The sequence below is a fragment of the Borostomias antarcticus genome, assembly GCF_949987555.1.
Source record: "Borostomias antarcticus genome assembly, chromosome: 23".
Taxonomy (NCBI): Eukaryota; Metazoa; Chordata; class Actinopteri; order Stomiiformes; family Stomiidae; genus Borostomias; species Borostomias antarcticus.
In genome coordinates this window covers 11,550,250-11,574,222 of record NC_140256.1, presented here as the reverse complement: position 1 = coordinate 11,574,222, position 23,973 = coordinate 11,550,250, and the positions used below count along the sequence as shown (strand labels likewise).

The window sequence follows — 23,973 nt, the reverse complement described above, 5'->3', positions numbered from 1 at the left end:
AGCGGGTCACATGCAGTGGCCGGCTGAGTGGCGAAGGCCAGAAAAGGCCCCAATGGCAGGAAGTTGTAACAATAATAGAGCCGTGGGGATGTCTTGCCCCTTGTCCCAGCGGCATGCAAACCTTGGCCACGAGCCCGCGAACCAGCGCACGGATGGAGGTACAGTGTGTGGGTGTGTGTGGGTGTTTGTGTGTGAGCGAGAGAGAGAAAGAGTGAGAGAGACGTGTGCTCGTGTGACACAAGTGAGGATGTTGTAGGGAGCTCCGTCGAGGGTGACGATCAACGCGAGAGCGTATCGTGGGTAGCAATCTCGAATCGTAACACTAAACGGTGGCCACAGGAGTCTGGAGTGGTTACAAATCCACAGGAAGTACCACATCAGATAAGAATGTACAAAGATGAAGGAACGATAGTTCCTTTTTAGGAAGTGGAACTGGGTTAATTTAGCATGTTTGTCACGATCAACAGATGCCGTGATGGTTTGGTCCTGTGTCAGCGGATATTGAGCGAGCATGTGCATATTTGTGTCTGTGTGTCAGGAAAACAGCCGAGAGAGAGAAGCGTGAGAGTGCTCAGAGTGTAGCGCTGGCCGGTCATTGTCCCGACCCCCCTGCCATTCTCAGACACAGAAATGTTTGGCGCTTGATTTTTTTGTTTTTTTTGCACACCGCCTTCCCCAGAAGCATTTCCCATGAAATCGGTCCTTCGGACTGTTCAAGGGTCCTGGCTGGAGGTGGCCCTCACTGTAAATGGCCTCTCTGAGGGCTGCCTGGGGCCGGTCCACTCAGAGACCTGGGGGGACAAAGAGAGACTGACAGGTCCATAGCTGTCCCCCTCCCTCAGCCCCAGGCCCTCCTTACCTCAACAGCTCCAAGGAGCTCCAGACTGATGTTCACCCCTCACTCTGTAGTAGCCTATCATAGCTGAGAATGTTTGTTTGTCAGGTTTCTAGAGTTTCACAATGGCACAAAATAAGTTAATAATGTGAATATGAATAGTTGGAAAACTGCATTGAAACAATACAATTTGTGTTTATTACACAGTTTGAATGTTTTAGAGCTTGTGAATTACTCACCAAAGGAAAGAGAATCATAGTAAAAGTGAGTAATTTTCAAAGTGAACTAGGCTATACTGTTCCAAGTGAGATCCAGCTACTGCGCTTTCCACCCTCACGACGGGAGGTGGGGCTTTTGGTGAAAACTTATTTCCATACTGCACAAGAGCTGCAGCAGACCAGTCATCTACGCAGTGTGTGTGTGCAGCCCGCATAGCCGCTGGCGCACTGTACGCAGGCTAACCTTCTCCAAATCGATACCTCCACAAACTTTGCATGGTATAGCTCCCATAGAGTTCTACCGGCCGTGAATGCACGTCGAGTGTTTCGGTGTCGCCGTTTACCGTTGGTACGTAAGAGCGACCGGAAAAGTGAAGACATCTTCGGGAGTGGATTGAAAAAACCTCATCACCATGCGAGCGGTTAACCTTGATACCTACAGTCTGTCGCTGCTCACTGCCAAAGAGGACATTCTCAACCCCCGCTCATCAACCAACTGGTAAACTCACTATTTTTCCTACCACATCAAGTAGCCTAGGCTAAACTGCGTCATCTTCACCCTGCCTGTCAGAAGAGAATGCGTCAAAAACCGTTAGTGTTGATATTCCTCAGAAAAGTGCGTGAGTGTTGTGTAACTTTGGCTTTAATGAATACCATGAGTAAACGAAGGTGGCAAAAAGACATCACGAAACGTCCATGAAATATATATATATGAGTATAATTGCTCATATAGTTATTAGTTAGGGCAGTTCAGGTGCAAAGTTGATCAGCTCTCCCCTCTAGGGCAGGTGGCGCAGAGAGTTGCGCCAGCAGCAGCGGTCCTGACCCCCCGCTCACTCGGCTATTCTCCTCGGGGCTCTTTGAACATGCTCTTTGTGCTCAGCGCTCGTCTCAGGTTACCGATGATATGGTGCTATTTGAGACGGGGTGTCATGCAGCACCGAGCAGGAGCTATCAAAATTGGACTCAATTATTAGGCCTAACGACATCAAGACATCTAGTCAAGCGTCAGCCTCACATCACGCAGCCTGTAGCCGACATAAAGCACTGCAGGGCAGCACATCAAATTTCCACCATCCATTCAATCCGCTCATACGTTTACACCCTGCCTAGTCAATTTCGCTGGGCACAAAGTCAAATACTCCAACCCTGAACTGTAACAACTAAATGTATCCTGCCACCAAACCAGTCATCAAACAGAGTTATAGCAGTGTAAAGACATAGAAGTGAACCTGACACTCAGTTTGGTGTTCCTCCAATTCCGCCCCCCCCCTCCTCTCTCCGAGCCAAGGCTTGGCAGTACCGTAGCCATGGTGATTTATCCAGCCTATCCAAACAGCTTATCCAAACAGCCGCATCTCTCTCTCTCTCTCTCTCTCTCTCTCTCTCTCTCTCTCTCTGTCGTCTCTTTCTCTCCCTTTCTCTCTTTTTCCCTCCCTCCCTCCCTCTCTCTCTCTCTCTCTCTCTCTCTCTCTCTCTCTCTCTCTCTCTCTCTCTCTCTCTCTCAGTCTGTTGTGTTTCACTACCATAGTGCCAGCAGCAGACATGACATCACTGGCTGCAGCATCTAAACTACTATGACCACCACTGTCTGCTGTCTTTGCAGTGGGTTGCTCATGGTCAGGCTATCCCCATAACTGTTGTGGTGTGGACGGGCCGGGGTTCAAGCCCCGCTCAAAGTCAAAAAGCCTACGGTCAAAATTTCTAGTGAAGGCTCCAAGAAAAGTGCTGTTGTTCCATTCCTGTGGGCAAATATCTGACTCGAGACCAGTGTTTAAGGTCACTGAACTATCTGGGGCTTAGGGTCCTGTGTGAATGGATCCCGCAGTTTCTCGTTTGAGTCTTTTACCAAAACACTCGATGAATAACAGCTCTGGTTTGTGTCACTGCCAACCTCCTGCCTGTCAAACCGTCACACACTCAGCACTCCCTACTTCCCTTCCGCACACCCACGCACACACACGCACACATACACACACGCACACATACACGCACGCACGCACATGCACGCACACATGCACACACATACATACACACACACACACACACATACACACACACACATACACACCCATGCACATGCACGCACACATACACACACATACACAGCTCCCCCACTAGAGGAAATCCAGTCTGAAGTCTGAATAACTCTGAGAAACTGTCTGCCTGGACTAATGGAGACCAGGGGAGCAATAATGACATCATCATTCCCCTGTGCTGCTCCTGTCTGTAACAAGTAGGTGTAAGGGATGGAGTTGCGTTAAAAAGCTGTGTGTGGGACTGCACTTGAGTGTGTGTGTGTGTGTGTTTGTGTGTCTAGTCGGGAGTGCGAGGCAGTGTGTGAGCACACAAGAGGGGTACCCTTGTTAAAGAGAGTAGGGGGTCGAGCAATTTGAGTTTAGGGGGAGGGTTCTGTAGATCAATCCTCCCCACCCCCACCTCAACCCCCTTCCCACAGTGTTGACCTTGAGGTCCTGGTGTGTATTATCTAATGACCTTGTGCTGTGAATGGGAAACAGCCCCAAAGTGGGGAGGCCTGGAAGAATAGAGGGGTCCGCCTCCATGCATCCCTCATTCAGACCGCTCTATTCAATACAGCCCTGGAGGTCCCTCCTCACTGCAGCCCCCCACGGAAGACTATAAACTGTTTCACACATAGCCTCAAACTGTCTGTGTTTGTGTGTGTGTGTGTGTGTTAGAGAGAGAGAGAGAGAGAGAGACGGAGAGAGGAGCTAGACAGAGGTTTTGACGTGTTTAGATCCATCTTATACCCCGCATACATTTAGAAAGCAGACACTCTTATCTGTAAACTGTCTACCCTTATCTCTAAACTCTTAAAGTGACACGCGTGTCCTGGCTATACAGTAGTCGTGCAGATCTGCCAATGGAATGTTCCGCGGAATCCTCCCTCTGAGGCGCATTGTGTCGCCTCTGCGTCTGAAATGCGTTATATAAATAAAGCTCGATTTGATTTGATTTGATTTGAATACGCTATCTGTCTGCCAGGGTTTGACCTCACATAGTCCGCATTCTGCTTTGTAACCTTTGAAAATACAACCACGGCTAAATTTAGCCAGAGTACAGCTCACCGTTGACCAAAAATTCCCCTTTCTCATTTTTCATGACTGAATAAAATTCCTCAGTCGGCCAGTAGCCTGATCGACGGCACGCTCCCCTGGTCTTTCCATCCAGCAGTAGTCCGCTGGGTAAGTGTGAGTAACACTTTTTCCAGCATTCTTGTCAGGCAGCGTGCATGACCAATGGCCGTGTAGACGTATGGCGTTTGGCGCCGTCTATACGAAGCGCTTTGCAAAAAAGCTATTATAAATACAGTAGAGCAGAGTAGATGTTTTTCATCAGACTTTCACGGCTTTGCCGTTTCTCTCTTCCACATATCCAGGGGGATTCGCGTCGAGCTCGGAGGGAGCGTGACCCCTATTCATCAGGGCTGGGCGTGGGTTGTATCCACGCATCTGTGGGCCCTGCTGAATTAGAAGACTATCAAACACACCTTGTTCTCTGGCGGCTCTGCTCCGTTGGCAGGCGCTGTGTTTACTGTGGATGGGTGTGTGTGTGTGTGTGTGTGTGGGAGGATCCTCACCCTTAGTTAGGCATGCATACCAAAGTTCTGACGGTTCCACTGGCGATGCCGAACAATTCGATCCCTTTTTTGAAGAACATCTCGATCCTGTTCTGCTTCAACTGTGTGTGCGTGGAGAAAGAGAGAACTCGTGTCGGCGTTCCTCTCCAGATATGTAGGCTTGTGGAAGGTTGTAGTCCGTAAAGCCCCCAGTCAGCGAAACGTGTGTCCGCCTATTGCTTGGTATCTCCCACTCTCACCCTCATAGAGCTTGGAGTCCAGCCACATATAGTCACTCCCTCAGTATGTTGTAATGACATCTTCTAACTCAATGATTCATCAGTGTAGGCATTTCCTGAGAATTTGAATGGATATACTGTACCTATGGAGCTGGGTGGATACTTGATACCATAAACCTCTGTCACAGAGCATGAAGGAACTACTGTAGGTTGAGACCTAAAGGGTCAAGTGTTGTGTTGGTGTTTATTTACTACTGTTGGTCATGTACTGTAACACCGTAATAAAGGCCTCAAACCAGGCCTCAATGACCGAACGTCATCCTTCCTCCAGTATATCCATCCACTCAACTGGTTACTGATTGTTTTACCTGCTTTGATGCACATAGTGATATTGTAAGGTGTTGATTAAAGGCTATTGAAAGTTAAGACCACCATAAATCATTAATTACCCTCAGTGCTCCGGCTCTGTCTGTGCAGGGTCTTTGATCTCCTGTGAGAGGACACACCTGTTCTTAAATGGGGGTGTTTTCATTTCGGCAACCTTCAGGTGTTTGTGTTTCATAGATCTGCCAATGGCTCCACATGCTCATGCATGATTTAGGAAGAAGAGTCTCGGGTTACTTGGGTGGAAATGTATGCACATTTGTGTTTGTGTGTGTGTGTGTGTGTGTGTGTGTGTGTGCGTGTGTGTGTGTGTAGTGTGTGTGTGTGTGTGCATGTGTGTGTCCATTTGTGTGTGTGTGTGTGTGTGTGTGTGTGTAAGTTGTGCGTCCATGCATTTGTGTGTGTGTGTATGTGTGCGTCCATGCATGTGTGTGTTTGTGTGTGTGTGTGTGTGTGTGTATGTGTGTGTTACTGTTCTAGGCTTGGTGATCCATGTGCTTGTTAATCCAGTTACATTCAGTCAAACACGTGTACCCACATAAACAACTATTATCTGTCTGACTGCTATCTAGGGTTGATCCTCTGTCTGGGCCTCTCAGTTACTCAACAACACACCTCCTCAACACACTTCTCCACTGTTACTCAACAACACACCTCCTCAACACACTTCTCCACTGTTACTCAACAACACACCTCCTCAACACACTTCTCCACTGTTACTCAACAACACACCTCCTCAACACACTTCTCCACTGTTACAACAACACACCTCCTCAACACACTTCTCCACTGTTACAACAACACACCTCCTCAACACACTTCTCCACTGTTACTCAACAACACACCTCCTCAACACACTTCTCCACTGTTACTCAACAACACACCTCCTCAACACACTTCTCCACTGTTACAACAACACACCTCCTCAACACACTTCTCCACTGTTACTCAACAACACACCTCCTCAACACACTTCTCCACTGTTACTCAACAACACACCTCCTCAACACACTTCTCCACTGTTACTCAACAACACACCTCCTCAACACACTTCTCCACTGTTACTCAACAACACACCTCCTCAACACACTTCTCCACTGTTACTCAACAACACACCTCCTCAACACACTTCTCCACTGTTACTCAACAACACACCTCCTCAACACACTTCTCCACTGTTACTCAACAACACACCTCAACACACCTTCCCACTGACGCTCACTCTAGGTTACTACGAGTTAGTCACGTTGACTGCCAATCCACAGATAAGCTTTCAAGAGTACAGGCCTAACTTCCTGTATTGAAACCTGCAGATCAGATTCTTCTAGAATGTACAAGTGGCAGACGGCAGGACAACAGCCAGTCTGGGTGGTGTTTACTTTGTTTAGAATGATTTTCCTTCAAAGACTGTCCGCATTGTTATCAAGCCAAGCGATAAACAAGCCCTTTATCATTGATCTGGGGTATAAATGAGAGTCAAAGGGCAGCTATGCTGGATGGAGGCCCAGTACAGTAGTTTACAGTAGGTCTCTGTGTGTACAGGATTTGACAAATGTCTTAATTTTGGAGATTGAGGGGTTGGGGGGGGGGGGGTGGGTATGAGGATGGGAGAGGTTTCAGGAAGTGGAACCCATTCAAATGAGGGTTTGAGAGTAGATCAATGCACCTTCTGAAGGAGAAGGACATCTCATATGTCTGTATGATGGCGAGGTGCATGGTAAGCTGTAGGGCTGTGGGCTCATCTGCATGCCTAGATGTTGGGCCACTTGTGTGGCAGGTTTGTGGGTGGCAGGTTGATGATGATGATGATGGTGATGAAGGTGGGGGTGGTTGTTATGGCACTGTAGTTAGTTTCCAATTTAAGATCTACTTTGAAACTAGAGGGATGGTAATCTCTAAACAACCACCTACTGTTCTCATAAACACTGTTTATGTGTGTGTCTGTGTGTAGGGGGGGTGGTGTGTGTGTATATGTGTGTGTGTGTGTGTGTGTGTGTATGTGTGTAGGGGGGGTGGTGTGTGTGTATATGTGTGTGTGTGTGTGTGTGTGTGTGTGTGTGCGCGTTGTGGCTTGGCAGCCAGGTCTGCTGTGATGATGCACTATTCTTCTCTCTGACCTGAGTTCGGGTCATTCACCACACAGTATATTCACTATGTCTACGTTGCTTCTACAGTAGTTGCATTTGATCCGATCTTCCATAGCAAAATGTTCCCAATGGAAACTGTCCCTTTTAAACCCTACGATGGTACACACAACAAAAAGTAATTGTTCCCTCGCGATCCAAAGCTGCTTGGGATTTCCACTGGCCATACCCTTTATTGAACAAAACAAAAGTGCTATACAAACGCTGTGCAAATAGAACTGAACTGTGCTGAATCGCTCTATTCCCTGCCCACTGTCCCTCTGTGTGCGTGCGCGCGCGTGTGTGTGTCTGTGCGCGCGCGACGGTGCGCTCGTCCGCTATTTATTTGCCCCCCCTTAACCTCCCCTTCTTTGGAGACTGGAAAGATTCTACGCTGCCATACCGATGACTAACTGCTGTTGCTTTGTGCTGGGCCCATTGTTGAGGTGGTGGAGGGGGGGGACAGACACAGAGCTCTCTGTTGTAGCGTGCGCTCTCCCTGTCCCCCGCACTCGGAGCGGTGCTCCCACACAGCTGGCTCCCGTCAGAGGAGCTCCGAGGTTATGGAAACGATGGTGTTCCGCACAGCCGGGGGTTCTGGGAGAGGGGACGCCTGCCCTTCCTAACGCCTCTCTAGTACGGTTTCCCACGCAGCGTTCAGACGTTTACCGCCACGCCGGGCCAACGACGGCGCGGTACGATCCGAATTCCTCAGTGTTTATGAGAAATATGAAAAGGACTTGCGAAGGAGCTGCTCAAAACGACAGCTCTGCGTTAGCCGCTCCGGGGGCGTTTCCGCTGCGGTGTGTTGACTTAGGCTACGTTTGTGTCAGTGAGTGAACTAATTCACCTTATTCTATAGCCTACAGGAGACGACGAGCCAGGATATAGACAATTATAGGAGTGAAGTGATGCGTGCCGAAACCCGGAGTGTCCCGTCTTGTTTTAGGCTATATTGTTTTGGCTCATTTTACGTTTTCTTTGTGCCCGTGCCAAACTAGTTTGTGTCCTTGCCTTTGACAGCATCGAGTCTCTCTTCGCTGACTGATGGGACGGCCGTAAATGTTCTTAATTACGCATTGTTCGTCATCCATAACGCATGCACACACACGCGCGCGTGCGTGCGCACTACGTACTCCCTTTCCCTCTCCCTTAACAGCGCTTAGGAGTGTTATGGCTTAGTAAGTGCGCTAAGTGACTTAGCACTGCAGTGGTAACCAAACAGACAGCGATATCATAACAGACTGAGAGGTTCAGCAGGCTACTGGAGCTGAGCTGTTAGCAGGAGTCCAACACTGATGTGCTTACATGTACCTACCAGTACTGTGTGTGGTGGTGGTGGGGGGGGGGGTCCTCTCTGCTTTTCGGCTGGTTCTTTGCTTAAGGAGTTGAAGTGGGGGGGAGAGTACTGTTGTCCTGACGACCATGCCGGGAGAGCAAAGTTGTTGTTTGTGAAGTTAGGAGAGGAGTGGAGGGAGACCCGGGGGGGGGGGGGGGGGGGGGGGGGTTGGGCGAGATCAGGAGGGGAGCGCCCGGTAAGGAGGGAGGGGGGCTGGAGAGATGAGATGAGAGAGATCAGCGGAGGACGAGGAAAGGAGAAGAGAGGCGCACGGAGCAGAATCAAGCACGGGCGAGGCTAGGGATGAGAGGCGAGAGGTTCGGACGAGAGGTTCGGAGGAGGAATGGAGAGGAGCGAAAGGAAGGAAACGGACAGAGAATCAAAGCGAGGACGCAAAAGAACGGGGACACCGAAAGGACGTTTGAGATGGAGTGAGAGAGAGAGGCTAGTGTAGTTCATCTGTGGTGAGATGGGTCTTGCCTTCTGCATGCGTTTATGCACGCATAACACAGGGTGAAGAAAGGAATGGGGTCTGTATGTGAGCGTGTGTGTGTGTATGTGTGTGTGTGAGAGAGAGAGAGAGAGAGAGAGAGTGTGTGTGCGTGTGTTGGTGCGTGCGTGTGTGTGTGTGCGTGTAGCTGTGTGGGACAGCTCGGGCAGGAAATGCCACAGCTGTCCCAGAGGGGAGCTGCATTAGAGGGGCCAGTCTGGTCATCATTCACTCCCCTCGTTCCGCTCTCCTCCTCCCCCTCTCTCTCTCTCTCTCTCTCTCTCCCCTCCCTCCATCCTCCTCACCTCCCCTCTCCCCCTCATACCACCAGCTGTAGAGAAGACGACCAGTCTACCCCCTCTGTCACGCGTGCGCTCGTCTGTATACACACCTTATGTTCAGCTCTCAGCAACCCCACCGCAGTGTGTAACGAACAAAACACACACACACACACACACACTCCACTAGCAACCCCCCTGTACAGTATGCAACCCATTGTGTGTGACCCCTGAACGCACCCCTACATAACCCCCCTACACCCCGTATATAACCTATTGTGTGCGACTCCTTAATCGCACCCTCTCTGTCCCAACATTTACATTTGTGTATCTCCCCAGAGTCTCTCTACGCCCCCCGGACCCCCAACCTTCCTCCCTGGACGCCCCCCCCCGTGCACCTCTCAGTCTGCAGCCCAGCGTCCCCCGTCCCCCCCCCAGCCCCTGAACCCCCCCAACCCCTTCAGAGTGGACCAGATCCTCTCATGTCTTACCTAAAGCATCATGTTTTAAGTAACGTTAGTACAGTATCAATGGTGAGTGACCCACAGTGACCCTACAGGACCGTCTTGATCCATAGGATCAATTATAATAAGGAGCTGATGTGGGCTGCTGAGTGCAGGCAGGCAGGCCTGGGCTTCCTCTGTCATCACCTCCTGTTCACACACACACACACACACACACAGATGGACGCACGCACGTGCACACCCACACATAGGCACGCACGCACGCGCACACACACACACACACACACACACACACACACACACACACACACACACACACACACACACACACACACACAAACAAACACACACACTAGGGGAGGTCTAGACTGCTTCCTCCGTGTGGATACCTTTGTGAAGCAGGATGTTGTTGTGGTTCTAAAATGAGTTTCTGGGTTAGAACTGAGCAGCAATAATGGCCTGCTATGGGTCATCAGCACGACTGTATATACTGTACCCTCACCACTCCCACACACACGTACTGTGCACAAAGATTCAAGTTTTCTTTATTTGTATGTACATGTAACCTACAGTCACAGTGCTGCCGACTCCAAGATTATGCTCAATAACAGATAGACTCCAATACTCAATTTACAAATTACAAATTTTCAAATTACACGAGTACCATTCATTTCTATACACGCACACACACACACAGACACACACACACACACACACACACACACACACGCCACGCGTGGAGGTTAGGATTGGATTACGGTGTGAGCCGGGTGGTAACTAAGTAATAGCCGCACACCCAGCTCTGCTTACTCAATTAGGGTCGAAGGTTATCAGGGGATCAGGCAGCGGCCGTAACACTAGACTCACTGTTGTCCTTTCAGCACTCGGCTAACGTCGAGGCCAGCCAATCCATCACCTACCAACTGTTGGGATGGCCCTGTTCAACACCTGTGGCACTTTAAGTCTTTACGCTACCGTTGTCCTGGGCTCGCGTGGTTGTAGTGGCGGTCATGAACATTTTGAGATGGTCTTAGAAGATCACCGGTTACATAAAACGTCACGAGGGATTCTTTGAAAAGAAGGATTGGGGTTGATTCAAGGCGGACTCCGAACTTTCCTTCTTCCGCTCCCTCTCTCCAGTCTTTCCTCGTCCACCGTCCTCTGCTTTGCCATCTGGTTCGACAATGTACTGTTCCCTCCCTCCCTCCCTCCCTCCCTCCCTCCCTCCCTCCCTCCCTCCCTCCCTCCCTCCCTCCCTCTCTCCATACCATCCCTCCCTCCCTCCCTCCATCCCTCCCTCCCTCTCTCCCTCCCTCCCTTCCTCCCTCCCTCCCTCTCTCCATACCATCCCTCCCTCCCTCCCTCCCTCCCTCCCTCCCTCTCTCCATACCATCCCTCCCTCCCTCCCTCCCTCCCTTCCTCCCTCCCTCCCTCCCTCCCTCCCTCCCTCCCTCCCTCCCTCCCTCCCTCCCTCCCTCCCTCCCTCCCTCCCTCCCTCCCTCTCTCCATACCATCCCTCCCTCCATCCCTCCCTCCCTCCATCCCTCCCTCCCTCCTGGTCTTTGGCAGAGAGATGTATTTATTTGTTGATTCCCTGTGTCATGTTCATGGTCTCTGGCTCTGTGTTTTGCAGAGAGCAGAAATTTCCATTCCTCCCCTCAGCATTCCATCCTCTCTCCCTCCTCCTCCTCCTCCTCCTCCTTCTCCTCCTCCTTATCCTAGCTCTCTTCCTCCTCCTCCTCCTTCTCCTCCTAGCTCTCTCCCTCTCCCTCACTCCTTCTCCAACTCCTCATTGACCAATGCTCTTTTTTATTTGTTTATTATTATTTATTTTTTTTACCTCAGAACATTGTCCTCCTTTATACGGTACCGTCATACAATTCCTTTTTACACATACGTTGACACTCTTGCACTGAATATTCCTCATCATTCCACTCTATCTGCGTCCTGGACTGTGTCCTTCCTCCACCCCCCACCCCCCCCCCCCCCCCCTCTTCCCTGACTGAGCCCCTCTTATTCCTATCTCCCCCCTCCTTCCCTACAAATAGCACAAATAGCAGTACTGGTGTGTAATGGCCACCCAGGGGAAGCCTCCACCTCACCCAGCCAGCTCCCAGCAGCCACTGGCCTCTCACATCCCCCGTCAAGTCAAGTCCAGTCCAGTCCAGCACAGCGGAGGGTACGGCAACACCATCCCGCCATTGAATTTGCCGTTTAAAAAACAGATCCTAACCTGTTAGCCTCGCCTGCTAACGTTCAGCAGACTGGCTTTGGCCAGGAAGTGCGGGGGTGTTGAGTGGGTCCTCCCGTGTGTGTTCAGAGCTGCTGTAGACCCTGATGGTTTAGACCGGGCGCGGGGGGTTACTGGCAGATCAAGGGTAGTGTGCCAGGCAGCTCCAAGCCCGCGGTGCAGTGTGCCACAGTGTGCCAGGCTATTAATGGAGTCACCTCTGAGTAGTCTGGCTCAGCGGATGTAGGTTTTGGCAATAAACCTTGTCATTCGTTGTCACACTGCCCAATCAGTGGCGAGTCTGGCGACACAAATTAATCTGATTCGGCCGAGAGATTCTCTCGGCACCAATCAGATTTGCTCCAGACTATTTTGCGGACTGTGATTGGTTTAAAGAAATACTGCGTTTCCCCCCCTATTGCAGAATGGTAATATGTCCAGCCAGACCTGTCTCCGGCGCTGGCACAGCGTAAACGCAGTGTGGAGACAGGTCTGGCTATGCAAGACTACCTCTGAGTTACTCCACATCGCTGCGCTAGCTCCAGATAGCATCCGTCGAACTCGATGAGCTTTTCTGTCTTGACCTGACTGACTTACAATAGAATATTGTCTTTTACACGTCATACGTAAGACGCTCCAGTCGGCAGGGAACGGCTCCAACCTCCGGAGGCTCTATTTGATCGACGTTTCCTTGATGACTCATGTTTGCTTGAACCGATTTGACTGAGATCTCTTTAACCGATTTGTCAGGGAGCGCCAGCAGCAGCACGCAGAGGCCTCCCTGCCCCACCCTCCTCGCTGTGGGGAGCCGAGCTAGCATGCTACATGCTAACCTGCTGACGCTATATGAAGTTGAGGGGATATTACATGTGAACCCCCCTGTGTGTTGGCCTGGGGCCGCTTGGCTTGTTCATATCCTGACCTGCTCAAGTCTAGTCCGGCCCTCTGTCCTCCTCATGCTGACCAGCTCCCCTTAGATCACTGCTGTGTGTGTGTGTGTGTGTGTGTGTTGGGAGATTACTATCTGTCCTGCCTACTGTCTGCAGCCCACCCAACCCGACGGGGCCCCCATCTCTCCTTATCCCCGGTCTCTCGGCCTACTTCTCTGCCTCTCATACCCCCCCCCCCCCTCTCCTCATTCTTTATCTGTCTCCTCTCATCCCTTACTCCTGTCTCCTACCCCTGCTCCGGCCTCCTCTGACTTGCTCTTCTCTCTCTCTCTCTCTCTCTCTCTCTCTCTCTCTCTCTCTATCTCTATCTCTCTCTCTCTTTCTCTGCCCTCTCCCCCCCCTCTCTCTCCCCCCTCCCCCTCTCTCTCTATCTCTCTCTCCCCTTCCCCCTCTCTCTCTTTCTCTCTCTTTCTCTCTCCCCCCCCTCTCCTTCTCCCTCTCTCTCTGTCTTTCTCTCTCTCTCTCTCTCTCTCTCTCTCTCTCTACAACCCCCCCCCCGTCTCTCTCACACCTCCTAGGTCTTGAACCACAGGTCACTTCCCCTATTTGGCTGTGAGGAGGCCGTGGAGGTTTACATATAAACACCATCCTTCAGCCTGTCCAGAAACCCCCCCGAGGTCCGGCTCTCATCACCTACTGAGCAGGAGAGGGGAGGAGCCGTCATCGCCGGGTCACCGGTGCGGTCTCAAGCCAGGCCAGCCTTTCTGACAGGGGATTGGCCGCGCGGGGCAGATGTCCTGCACATACTTAACCGGCGCACGCAGTGTCGTCGTCGAGCTCGTCTTCAGCGCTTCTCATGTTGATGTGGTTCAATATCAATATCGCCCCCCCCCCCCACTTGGCGCATGGAAAGTCTTGGTTGCCACCTGGAGTGTCCACCCCCCACCCCCCCCTCAGAGGAATGTGTGTGTGTGCGTTTGTGCGCGTGTGGTTTCACACCCCTTCAAGCCAGTCATCCGGGAGGTTTACAGCGCTTTCCCATCATGCATCCCCTCAGTCGCGGTGGGGGTCGGAGGGGAGGGGGGAGGGGGGGGGTCAGAAACGGCCCCCCGGGTACCGTGGCGGTCCTGGCCGGCATTCCATCCGGAGCAGACAGGCTGATGGAGGAATGCATGGAGAGAGAGAGAGAGAGAGAGAGAGAGAGAGAGAGAGAGAGAGGGAGAGAAAGAGAGAGAAAGAGAGAGAGGGAGAGAGAGAGAGAGAGAGGGTCGCTGCCAGGGAGCCATTACTGCGCCACCCGCCGCACAGGAAAATAAAGTCATATTCAGCTCTGGTGAAGCTGCTCCGTCCGTCTGGAGAGGGGACTGGATCGCTATGACGACGACGTCTCAGAGCTCCACACAGACGGACAGATGATGGACGGACAGACGGACGGCTATTAATAGAGCATAGAACCCAGGTCTGCGCCGCGGGAGGCAGGGAGGATTGTGGGGATTTAGAAAGTGAGAAGCATAAAAACAAGGTATGAGAAGAGAAAAAAAGAAAGAAAGAAAATGATGGGGGGGTGGACGTGGAAAAGAGCAACTAGGACAAATAGAAAAGAGGAAACTCTCTCTCTCTCTCTCTCTCTCTCTCTCTCTGTCTGCGGCTCTGTAGTTTACCTTGTATGGATAGAGACGGGGGGGATCTTGAGTAACGTCCTGTCATGGGAAGAACATAGACAGGCCTATGAAACCTGTGTTTGCTCGGATGTCCAACCGAGAGCTGTGTCTGGGTAGTGTATCATAATGAAAGCTACTGCCTCCCATCTGTTCTCCCCCCTCTCTCTCTCTCTCTCTCTCTCTCTCTTTCTCTCTCTCTCTCTCTCTCTCTCACACACACACACACACACACACACACACAGGACACTCTATCCCGTGTGCAAGGCCACAAATCTCTCAGATCTCTCCTGTGGACAGAGATCACAATGCCCGTGCACCTGTGGTACATTAAGGTGTTAGGGTTGGGGACGAGGGACACACAGAGAGGGGAGATGTGACAAATACCATCAGGAGAGGGAGTAGATACTCAAGAAATGACATGTCACCAGATTATTAAAGATAAGTAACAGGAGTAGATTTAGAAAAAGACAAAAGGAGTTGCAGGAAGTAAGCGTTGGAGTAAGAGACGAGGGATATTGAATAATTAGTACACTGTGAGTCGTGTGTGTTTGTCCTTCGGTCACATATCTGTAATCTCGGAGGAACATAGCAGGAACTTCAAAGCAACTGTTTGACAACTGACCAGAGGAAGAGATTATGATCAAAGTCTGAGTACAGGACAGGATTGAACACAGAGAGCTTGCTCAGTGTGGAGTGTGTGTTTAGTGTTTCCGCAGACAACCCACCACACGGACGCGCGCACGCACTCACACGCCCGCACCCACACACACACACACGCGCACACCCACGCACACACACACACACCACTCTGTAAATTACCAGAGAGGGGTTTTGGGAATAGGAAATGCCTGAGTAAATCAGATGTAAGCCATGTCCTGTGTACGCCACCATCTGCTTATGTCATGTTCATCTCTAAGATGGAGGTGGAGCAGAGTGTGTTTGGCGGTACTACGGGCTCTCCTGCAGTCCAAAGAAAACCTCTGCTGTTTTTTCTGGCTCTCCTTTGGCGTGTGTATGTGTGTGTGTGTGTGTGTGCATGTGTGTGTGTGTGTGTGTGTGTGTATTTGTGTGTGTGTGTGTGTGTGAGAGAGAGAGAGAGAGAGAGAGAAGGTATGTGCCTGTAGTGTGTGTGTGTGTGTGTGTGTGTGTCAGTACTCATGCACGCACTCTCAGACATAAAGGACTACTGATTTGTTCATGATGGAGGTTAGTTTTGTGGGCTGCAGTAATGATGCAGCTACAGATTGAACTCTCATTGTTAATCGCGTCCACCAAAAGACTTGGCAAACTTGCCAGCTGTGAGAACGTCATTTCATTTGTCCTTTTCTCTGTTTCTCACTCTTTAGTTACTCATACTTCCTTTTCTCCCACCACAGTAGACGTAGGCCCCCTTTCCCTATATCTACCACATCTTCTCCTTCCTCCCTCATTCTCTCTCTTCACCCCTTTCACTCCCCCTCTCGCCCTGGCTGAGCTCATGGCTGGCAGAGGGCTAGCTGGGCCTGAGGGCTGGAGCTGGAGCTGGGGTTGGGTCTGGGTCTGGTTCTGGAGTTGGGTCTGGAGCTGGGTCTGGAGCTGGAGCTGGTTCTGGTTCTGGTTCTGGTTCTGGTTCTGGTTCTGGTTCTGGTTCTGGTTCTGGTTCTGGAGCTGGGTCTGGAGCTGGGTCTGGAGCTGGAGCTGGAGCTGGGTCTGGTGCTGGTTCTGAATCTGGAGCTGGTTCTGGAGCTGATTCTGGAGCTTGGTCTGGTTCTGGGTCTGGTTTTGGTTCTGGTTCTGGGTCTGGGTCTGGGTCTGGGTCTGGGTTTGGGACTGGAGCTGGAGCTGGAGCTGGTTCTGGTTCTGGGTCTGGGTCTGGGTCTGGGTCTGGGTCTGGGTCTGGGTCTGGTTCTGGTTCTTATTCTGGTTCTGGTTCTGGAGCTGGGTCTGGGCTGTGCAGAGATGGTTGTGTTTTTCTCATCAGCCAGTGTTCGCAGGAAACCCACATGTGTGAGGAGCAGACCAACCGCTCTGGCTCCTATTAACCATCCTGACACTGCGCCCCTCACAACAGAGCTCGGCCCTGGGAACAGTCAGCCAAGACGCCTTCGGATACATCGTAGCTCGCGTGATCAGGCCGTGCACGCCATGTCAGGGGCGTGCCATTGTGATCACGTGGAGGAATGCAGGTTTACGCCGTGAACTCCATGCTACGTTTTAATCTGTCTCTTCACTCAGGGACTGTTAATCCACCCACAGTCTTAGAGCAGAACAAGCCCGCTCTGTCTCAGACCGCACACCCTCGTTAGCCAACGCTGTGGGCAGAGAGGATACTTGCATCTAATTATTACTCCCTCGGCGCCCGGGCGACCTTTGAACCCCCCTGCTCCTGTCAGAGCTGGCGACCTCCCACCTTTGGGAATGCCTAATTAGAGCCCAGGCCAGGGGAAGCCATGTTATACCAGCTGCATGACTGCGTCTGGGGGGGATTAGACCTGAGGAAGGACACACACTTGCATAGGCATACGCACACACACGCACACACACACACACACACACACACACACACATACACACACACACCAAACATACATATGCAAATATAAGAAATGTGAAAGACAAACACAGACAGATTTCCTATTTGGAAAAAAGCAATACTGCGCCCCCCCTTGCAGATTGTTATGAATACTATATATATTTGTAAATGTGTTTCCTTTGTATTGTTAAATGGCATTGCCAGTCAATGTACTGTATGCTTGCTTTGGCAAAGTATTTTCTAGTCATGCCAATGAAGCATCAAAATTGAATTGAAATGAGAGAGAGAGAGAGAGAGAGTGAGAGAGAGAGAGAGAGAGAGAGCAGTGTCAGCCTGCCTTGTCAGCACACTGCTAACACAACAGTGGGCACAACAAGGGCATTGTGTCGGCAGTATTAAACACACACACACACACACACACACACACACACACACACACACACGCATACGAACTCACGCACGCACATACACACACTACTCTCTCTCTCTCTCTCTCTCTCTCTCTCTCTCTCTCTCTCTCTCTCTCACACTCTCTCTCTCTTTCTCTGTATTATTTACTCCCCCTCCAACAGACAGAAGACCTCGTAGTCAGAATCAGACACTGGTTCAGGTCTATTAGTCTGCTGTGGTTCATAAAGGGATGAGGAGCTCAGTGTTCTATAGCTAGCGAGCCTCCAGAGAGCTTCTGATAACCAGGGCCAACACACAGCCATGGGGACAACAGGAGGCTGCCTACGCACACTGTCACACTGTCACAATATCACACTGTCTCTCTCAATGACCCCATTGTGTTTAATTTCCACCAAGGCGATTCACTTAGCTCCAGTGTTCGGCACAACACAACATTTGCAGGGATTATTGTAATTTGCACGTCTGATTAGTAGATCTGCTGACTCAGCTGGTATACTGGACTGCTAACGCGGGGTGTTCTCGTCTGAGGGCAGAACGTTGATATTTGAGCGGTACGTGTTCTGCCATGTTCTCTCACCCAGGCTTACTGTAGGCCCTCCCCATGCAGTAGTCTCAACCTGAACTACTGTATGACTGACGGGCAATATCTGCACTGTCAATCTGTCTCAGCTGTTTTAGTAGTGCTCCTCAGGGCTCTTGACTTTGGTGAACATACACACGCACGCACGCACACACACGCATGCATGCACACGCATAGGTTTCAAAACACGCACGCATGCACGCACACACACACGCACACACACACACACACGCACACACACACACGCACACACACACACACACACACACCAGATGTGAGTGACACCACCCAGCAGGGCTGATTAACTCCTGGTCCTGACCCCCCTCTAACAACACACACTTAACATGCTCCCTCTCTCCACAGCAGTGTGTTTACGGGGGAGTGTGTTTTACTTCATATCACACTGCTTGTTATAGTATACGATAATGTAGTATACTTGACACAATGATGCTGGCACTGTACATGTAGGTCATTTATGAGACCAAGGGACAAAAGTAGTTAGTGATGCTACCTTCCACAGAACTCTACACACTAGATACTTCCTGTGTTCAGCACTGTGGTCAGTATCTCAGCGGTCCCCTGTGAACACACGGCAGTGAGTGTTGAGGTGGAGTTAGCCTGGCTCAACGGATGTACAGTAGGCTTTTGAGATAAGCCTCTCATTGGCGCCTCTCCATCCCAGCGACGCCAATCAGATTCAATCTCCCGACGCTATTTTGCATGGGCACCGTTGGGAAAAAAAATAACAATCTTAGCCCCTCCCAAGATGATTGTGATTGGTTTAAAGAAATCGGGTGCGGCCGGCGTTGGAACAGCGCGTAACGCAGTGTGGAGAAAGTTCTGTCAACTGTATATGTGAGGCTTAAGGTGAGGTTGACATGAGTAGCAGGACAGGTTTTTATGGGGACTGACAGAAGCAGAAAGGGGAACTCTGTAGCCTGGCCCTGCATAGCTAACATGGGTTTCAGGTGAGGGTGAAGAAACCCTACAGCCCGGCCCTGCATAGCTAACAGGGGTTTCAGGTGAGAGCGTCTCATCCCAGAGAGAGAACACCTGACAGTGATAATTGTGTTATTGTTCTGCTCGGTGTGTCATGTGTGTTGTGTCACCTTGGCTAAAAAGCCTGACAGGCAGATAGATTAGACCTTAACGATCCCCAGAGGGGGGACATTTGTGCGCTTAATAGCAGCATGATGGACAAGTTGGGAAGAGAGAGAGAAGGGGGAGAAGAGAGAGAGAGAGGAGAGGGAGAAGAGAGAGAGAGAGAAGATAGAGGGAGAGAGAGAGAAGAGAGAGAGGAGAGAGAGAAGAGAGAAGAGAGAGGGAGAGAGAGAAAGAAAGAGAGAGAGGGAGAGAGAGAAGAGAGAGAAGAGAGAGAGGAGAGAGAGAAGAGAGAGAGGAGAGAGAGAAGAGAGAGGGAGAGAGAAAGAAAGAGGGAGAGAGAGAGGGAGAGAGAGAGGGAGAGAGAGGGGGGGGGGGTGAGTCATATTGTGCACAACTCTGTGGGGAAGCTAGTTACGGTTTGCACAAAGTATGCGCAGCAAAAGCCAAACATATCCAGTGGTTGTGGTTTTGTGTGTGTGTGTGTGTGTGTGTGTGCGTGGCATCTGCGTGTATGCAGGCTTAATACACGGTCCACCCAGCTGTTATTCGGGTGAAGTTTTAGGAAGTACAGAAGCATTGAACCACCGTGAACTCCGACAGCAAACGTCACAACGCTCGCGTCACGTCCCTCATGGCGACGTCACCGTAACACGGTTCCTGTCTGTCCCCAGGGCCCTCTTCACCTACGACGGGATCTCCAACAACCTGAAGCTGGCCGACTCCGGAGGTGAGGAGCGCTGGGAGACCGTCTCCTCATCACCCCGTCGTGTGTTTGTGGGTCTGAGCTGAATTTAGAGCGTTTCCCTTGACCCCCCCCTCGCCTCCCCTCCCCCCGCCTTCTCTCTCCCTCCCTCTCTTCTCCTCCAGCGGGTGGTGTGGTGGAGCTGGCGGGGAAGTTCCACCTGGCCAGGCCCCAGTACGGCCTCTGCAGGGTGGGCGCGGCCGAGCCGGGGACGGCCCCTCGTGTTGCCATGATCTGCTGGGTAAGAGGCAAGACGCCGCCGCCCTCGCCGCTCCTCTCGGGGTCCTCCTGAAGCCACGCCCTCCCAGGGCGGACCCGCCGGGGTCATTGGGTTTGTTGTGGGAGGTCAGGTGGTCAAACAGACCCCTCCTATTGGCTACGGCCACTGTTCGCTGTGTTTTGATTGGTCCCCGGGGTCGGCGTGTGCGATGTGTCGGTGAACTTGACGTTGGCTCCAGTTTTGGACGCGCACGCACGCACACACACACACACACATGCACACACACACACACACACACACACACACACACACACACACAGGGTAGCAGATGCTGAGAATGCTCCCAATGTGCTTCGCTGGTCCCGTCTCCATGACGACCTTGTGGAATGCTGTGTTGGAGGTCAGAGGTTGCATCTGTAGCCAATCAAGCAGCGAGCCACATACATACGTACACACACACACACACACACACGCAACACACACACAACAAAACAAAACAAAAAAGTGATGTAATTTTTTCTGCCCACGTCAATTTGAACTAGGTTTCTGTGAGAGAGTGAGAGTGAGAGATAGCGAGAGAGAGAGAGAGAGAGAGTGAGAGAGAGAGAGAGAGAAAGGGAGAGTCTTGTTGGAATCCCAGCTGTGCTGCCTTCACTCTCTCCTCTCTGGCAGCCAGAGAGTTATGACATGTGAGTGAATGTGTACTTCCTGTCTTTGTCTGCAGGTTGGCGAGAGCGTGGATGAATTCCGCAGGACGGAATGTGCCAGCCACGTGCCCGCCATCAAGAACTTCTTCAAGGTATCCCAGCATGCCCTTGCCCACCTCTCTCTGTCTCTGTCTCTCTCTCTGTCTCTCTCTCCCTCTTTCCGTTCCATTGTTTCCCTGTGTCTTGCAACACAATAATGATGACATCATTGCAGCTGTGGCATTTTGGGGCATTCAGAATAAGCGTGATCAAAGCAGTGTAGGAGTAATTTATCTCTCTCTTTCTCTTTCTCTCTCTTTCTTTCTCTCTCCCCCTCCGTTTCCTACATCCTGTGTTCCATCAGTTCTGGAATGTTCATGTTCCGAGGTGTGGGCGTGTCCTCTCTCTCTCTCTCTCTCTCTCTCTCTCTCCCTCTCTCTCTCTCTCTCTCTCCCTCTCTCTCTCCTCTTCAGTCGGTTCTTCTTCTAACAATGAATAATAGAGAAAGGGGCGTCGTCCCATGGTTACTGTTGTCAAGACAATGGAGACAGAGAGGTGGTGATGCGACTGTGGGAGGCAGGAACTCGCCTGACCAGGATACACACACGCACACACGCGCACACACACCCACGCACACGCGCACACTTAACACACGCGCACACACTTTTTTTCTGGACACATACTGGTACTACAGGCTCATGCTCTATATTTACACACAGTCGTTTAGCCTCCATTGTTTTTGGGGAGGACTTCCTGTCCTCAGTGCACTTCCCCGTGAGTGGACAATGTCAGGCTGGTACCCGGGCATGGGGGGACGGGGACGACGACGACACAAACAAAATCCACACACAAACCTACAAACACACAACAACACAAACACACACATGCAGGCTGAAGATGGGGGCTCACAGGAAAACCGGAGATCAGAGAGAGACAGATAACTCTCATTGAATTTTCGTGTTCTTATTTATTTGAACTTATTTTCATGTTGTGCTTTTAGTGTTTATTATTGTCTTACCTCTGTTGTATTCTTGTTTTATCTCTGTGCGACTGTATCTCTTTTACTCGACCTCAGTGTCCTCCCAGTTTAAATACAGGTTATTGAATTGAATTGGGTTGGAAAAGAAGGCGAATAGCCGGCTGAATATGATGTATGTTGATTCTTAACAATGTAACGATGTTAACGTAAACGCTGGTATCACAGCCTTAGTGGATGTGTGTGTGGGGGGGCTCTGTTCGTCTGTGCCCCCCCCTCCCTCATGTGAGCCACTGTGACAGTGTTTATTCAACATCTCCATGAAACTGGAGAGAGGTTGCGGGGTCCGGCTAGCCTATAGGCACAGCCTGCTTTAAGGGGTCTCCATATAAAGGCATCGCCTGGTCACCTCCAGAAGCATCCCTGGAATGTTTGTTGTTATTTTTTCAGTCTGTCTTTTGACACAAAATGAAGTATTTGGCCTGGGAACCTGCGCGACCCCCGTCTGCGACTCCCCCCTTTCAGAAATATGAGACTGTGTGTGTGTGTGTGTGCGCGCGCGTGTGTCCTTTGTGGTTATCCCAACCCAGGCCATGCAGACATTGCATTTCCACACTAATGAACAGTCGTGAAACCCGGCGTTTCCCTCTAAGCTGGGATTGATCTAGCCGGGTCTGTGAAACACAGGAGGCCAGGTCAGATGACAGCCCGGATTAATACGGGATTCATGTCTGATAAGAGATTACTCAGGATATTATGGAACTCGTTATACACTTTTTATAGGTTTTGGCAGTTAAGCCGTGAGGACTCAGTCTTACTGTAATCTTGTAAAACCAGCCGGCCTAGCTGTCTAAAAATCGTGTATGTGTGTGTGTGTGTGTGTGGGCGTGGATGTGCGTGTGTGTACATGTGTGTGTGTATGTATGCGTGTATGTGCATGTCTGTACGTGTGTGTGTGTGTGTGTATGTATGCGTGTATGTGGCGTGTGTGTACATGTGCGTGTATGTATGCGTGTATGTGCGTGTGTGTGCGTGTGTGCGCGCGAGCCATGTCACACTGCAGAAGTAGGGTTCAGAGGTCACGCCCAGGGATATATGTAGCTAAATCACACTACCCCCTGTTTGGAGGAGGCACTGTTACAGCCGAGAGGTGGCATGTGTAGTATAGCGCCCCCTGTGGTAGTAGATGTGCAGTTAGCAGCTCGTCGCTCAGGAGCCCAACCCTGGTGTGGAGCCACACCCAACACGCCTCGCTGGGCACGGGGATAAATCTTTCTGATGGATGAAAACAATAATTGTTTGTTTTCCCAAAGCTCCTGGCTTTCAAAATCTTGGAGTTGCTACCAGGGTTACTGTAGATCAAGAGAATGTGCTGCGACACAGTCCGATTCGCCCCTGGCACTCCCATTCTCTCTCTCTCTCTCTCTCTCTCTCTCTCTCCCTCTCCCTCTCTCTCTCTCCTCCATTCTCTCTCTCCCCATCTCTCTCCCCCTCTCTCTCTCCCTCTCTCTCTCCCCTCTCTCTCCCTCCCTCTCTCTCTCTCCCTCTCTCTTTCTCCCTCCCTCCCTCCCTCCCTCCCTCTCTCCCTCTCTCTCTGTGCAAGTCCCAGCTGGCGGCGGTGCTGTGCAGTCACAGTGAGGGCGAGCCAGGGCCCGGTGGCGTGTGGGTGTGCTGTTGCTCTGTCAGCGCGCAGGGCGGAGCGGCGCCGAATGGGTTTGCAGATGTGCGCTCGTCGTATAGTCATCTGGCCCTCGGCCCTCCCCCGGATCGGAGGCGCGGCGCGCAAAGCGCCGTGAAAGACGACAGGAACATGGATGAGAGGAGAGGAGGCGTGTCTGGTAGCGGGGGGCGGGGCGGGGGTTGTAGCTGGAGGATCGGCGGGCGCGTAGCTGTTGCGTTATTGGGCGCGCTTAGCGCCGGCGCTGTGAGCCGCCACCGGAGTGGAACGCTGTCGTACTGTCAAGACCTGTCAAGACCTGTCATCATGCAGGCAATGACAGATAGTTTCGGA

At 51.3% G+C, this 23,973-nt stretch overlaps 1 protein-coding gene across 1 annotated transcript in view; it reads left to right on the top strand.

Annotated features, from left to right (window-relative positions):
- Nucleotides 1-1,466: 1,466 nt before the first annotated feature.
- The window catches only part of LOC311324380 (drebrin-like protein), a gene marked incomplete at both ends in the record, with an annotated part of 28,491 nt that continues 5,984 nt past the window's right edge, over nt 1,467-23,973 (top strand). Inside the window, 4 exons of the mRNA XM_084456841.1 lie at nt 1,467-1,552; nt 20,010-20,065; nt 20,206-20,321; nt 21,025-21,099. Of these exons, the coding sequence (XP_084312967.1) occupies nt 1,467-1,552; nt 20,010-20,065; nt 20,206-20,321; nt 21,025-21,099 (333 nt within the window). The remainder of the gene's footprint in view (nt 1,553-20,009; nt 20,066-20,205; nt 20,322-21,024; nt 21,100-23,973) is intronic.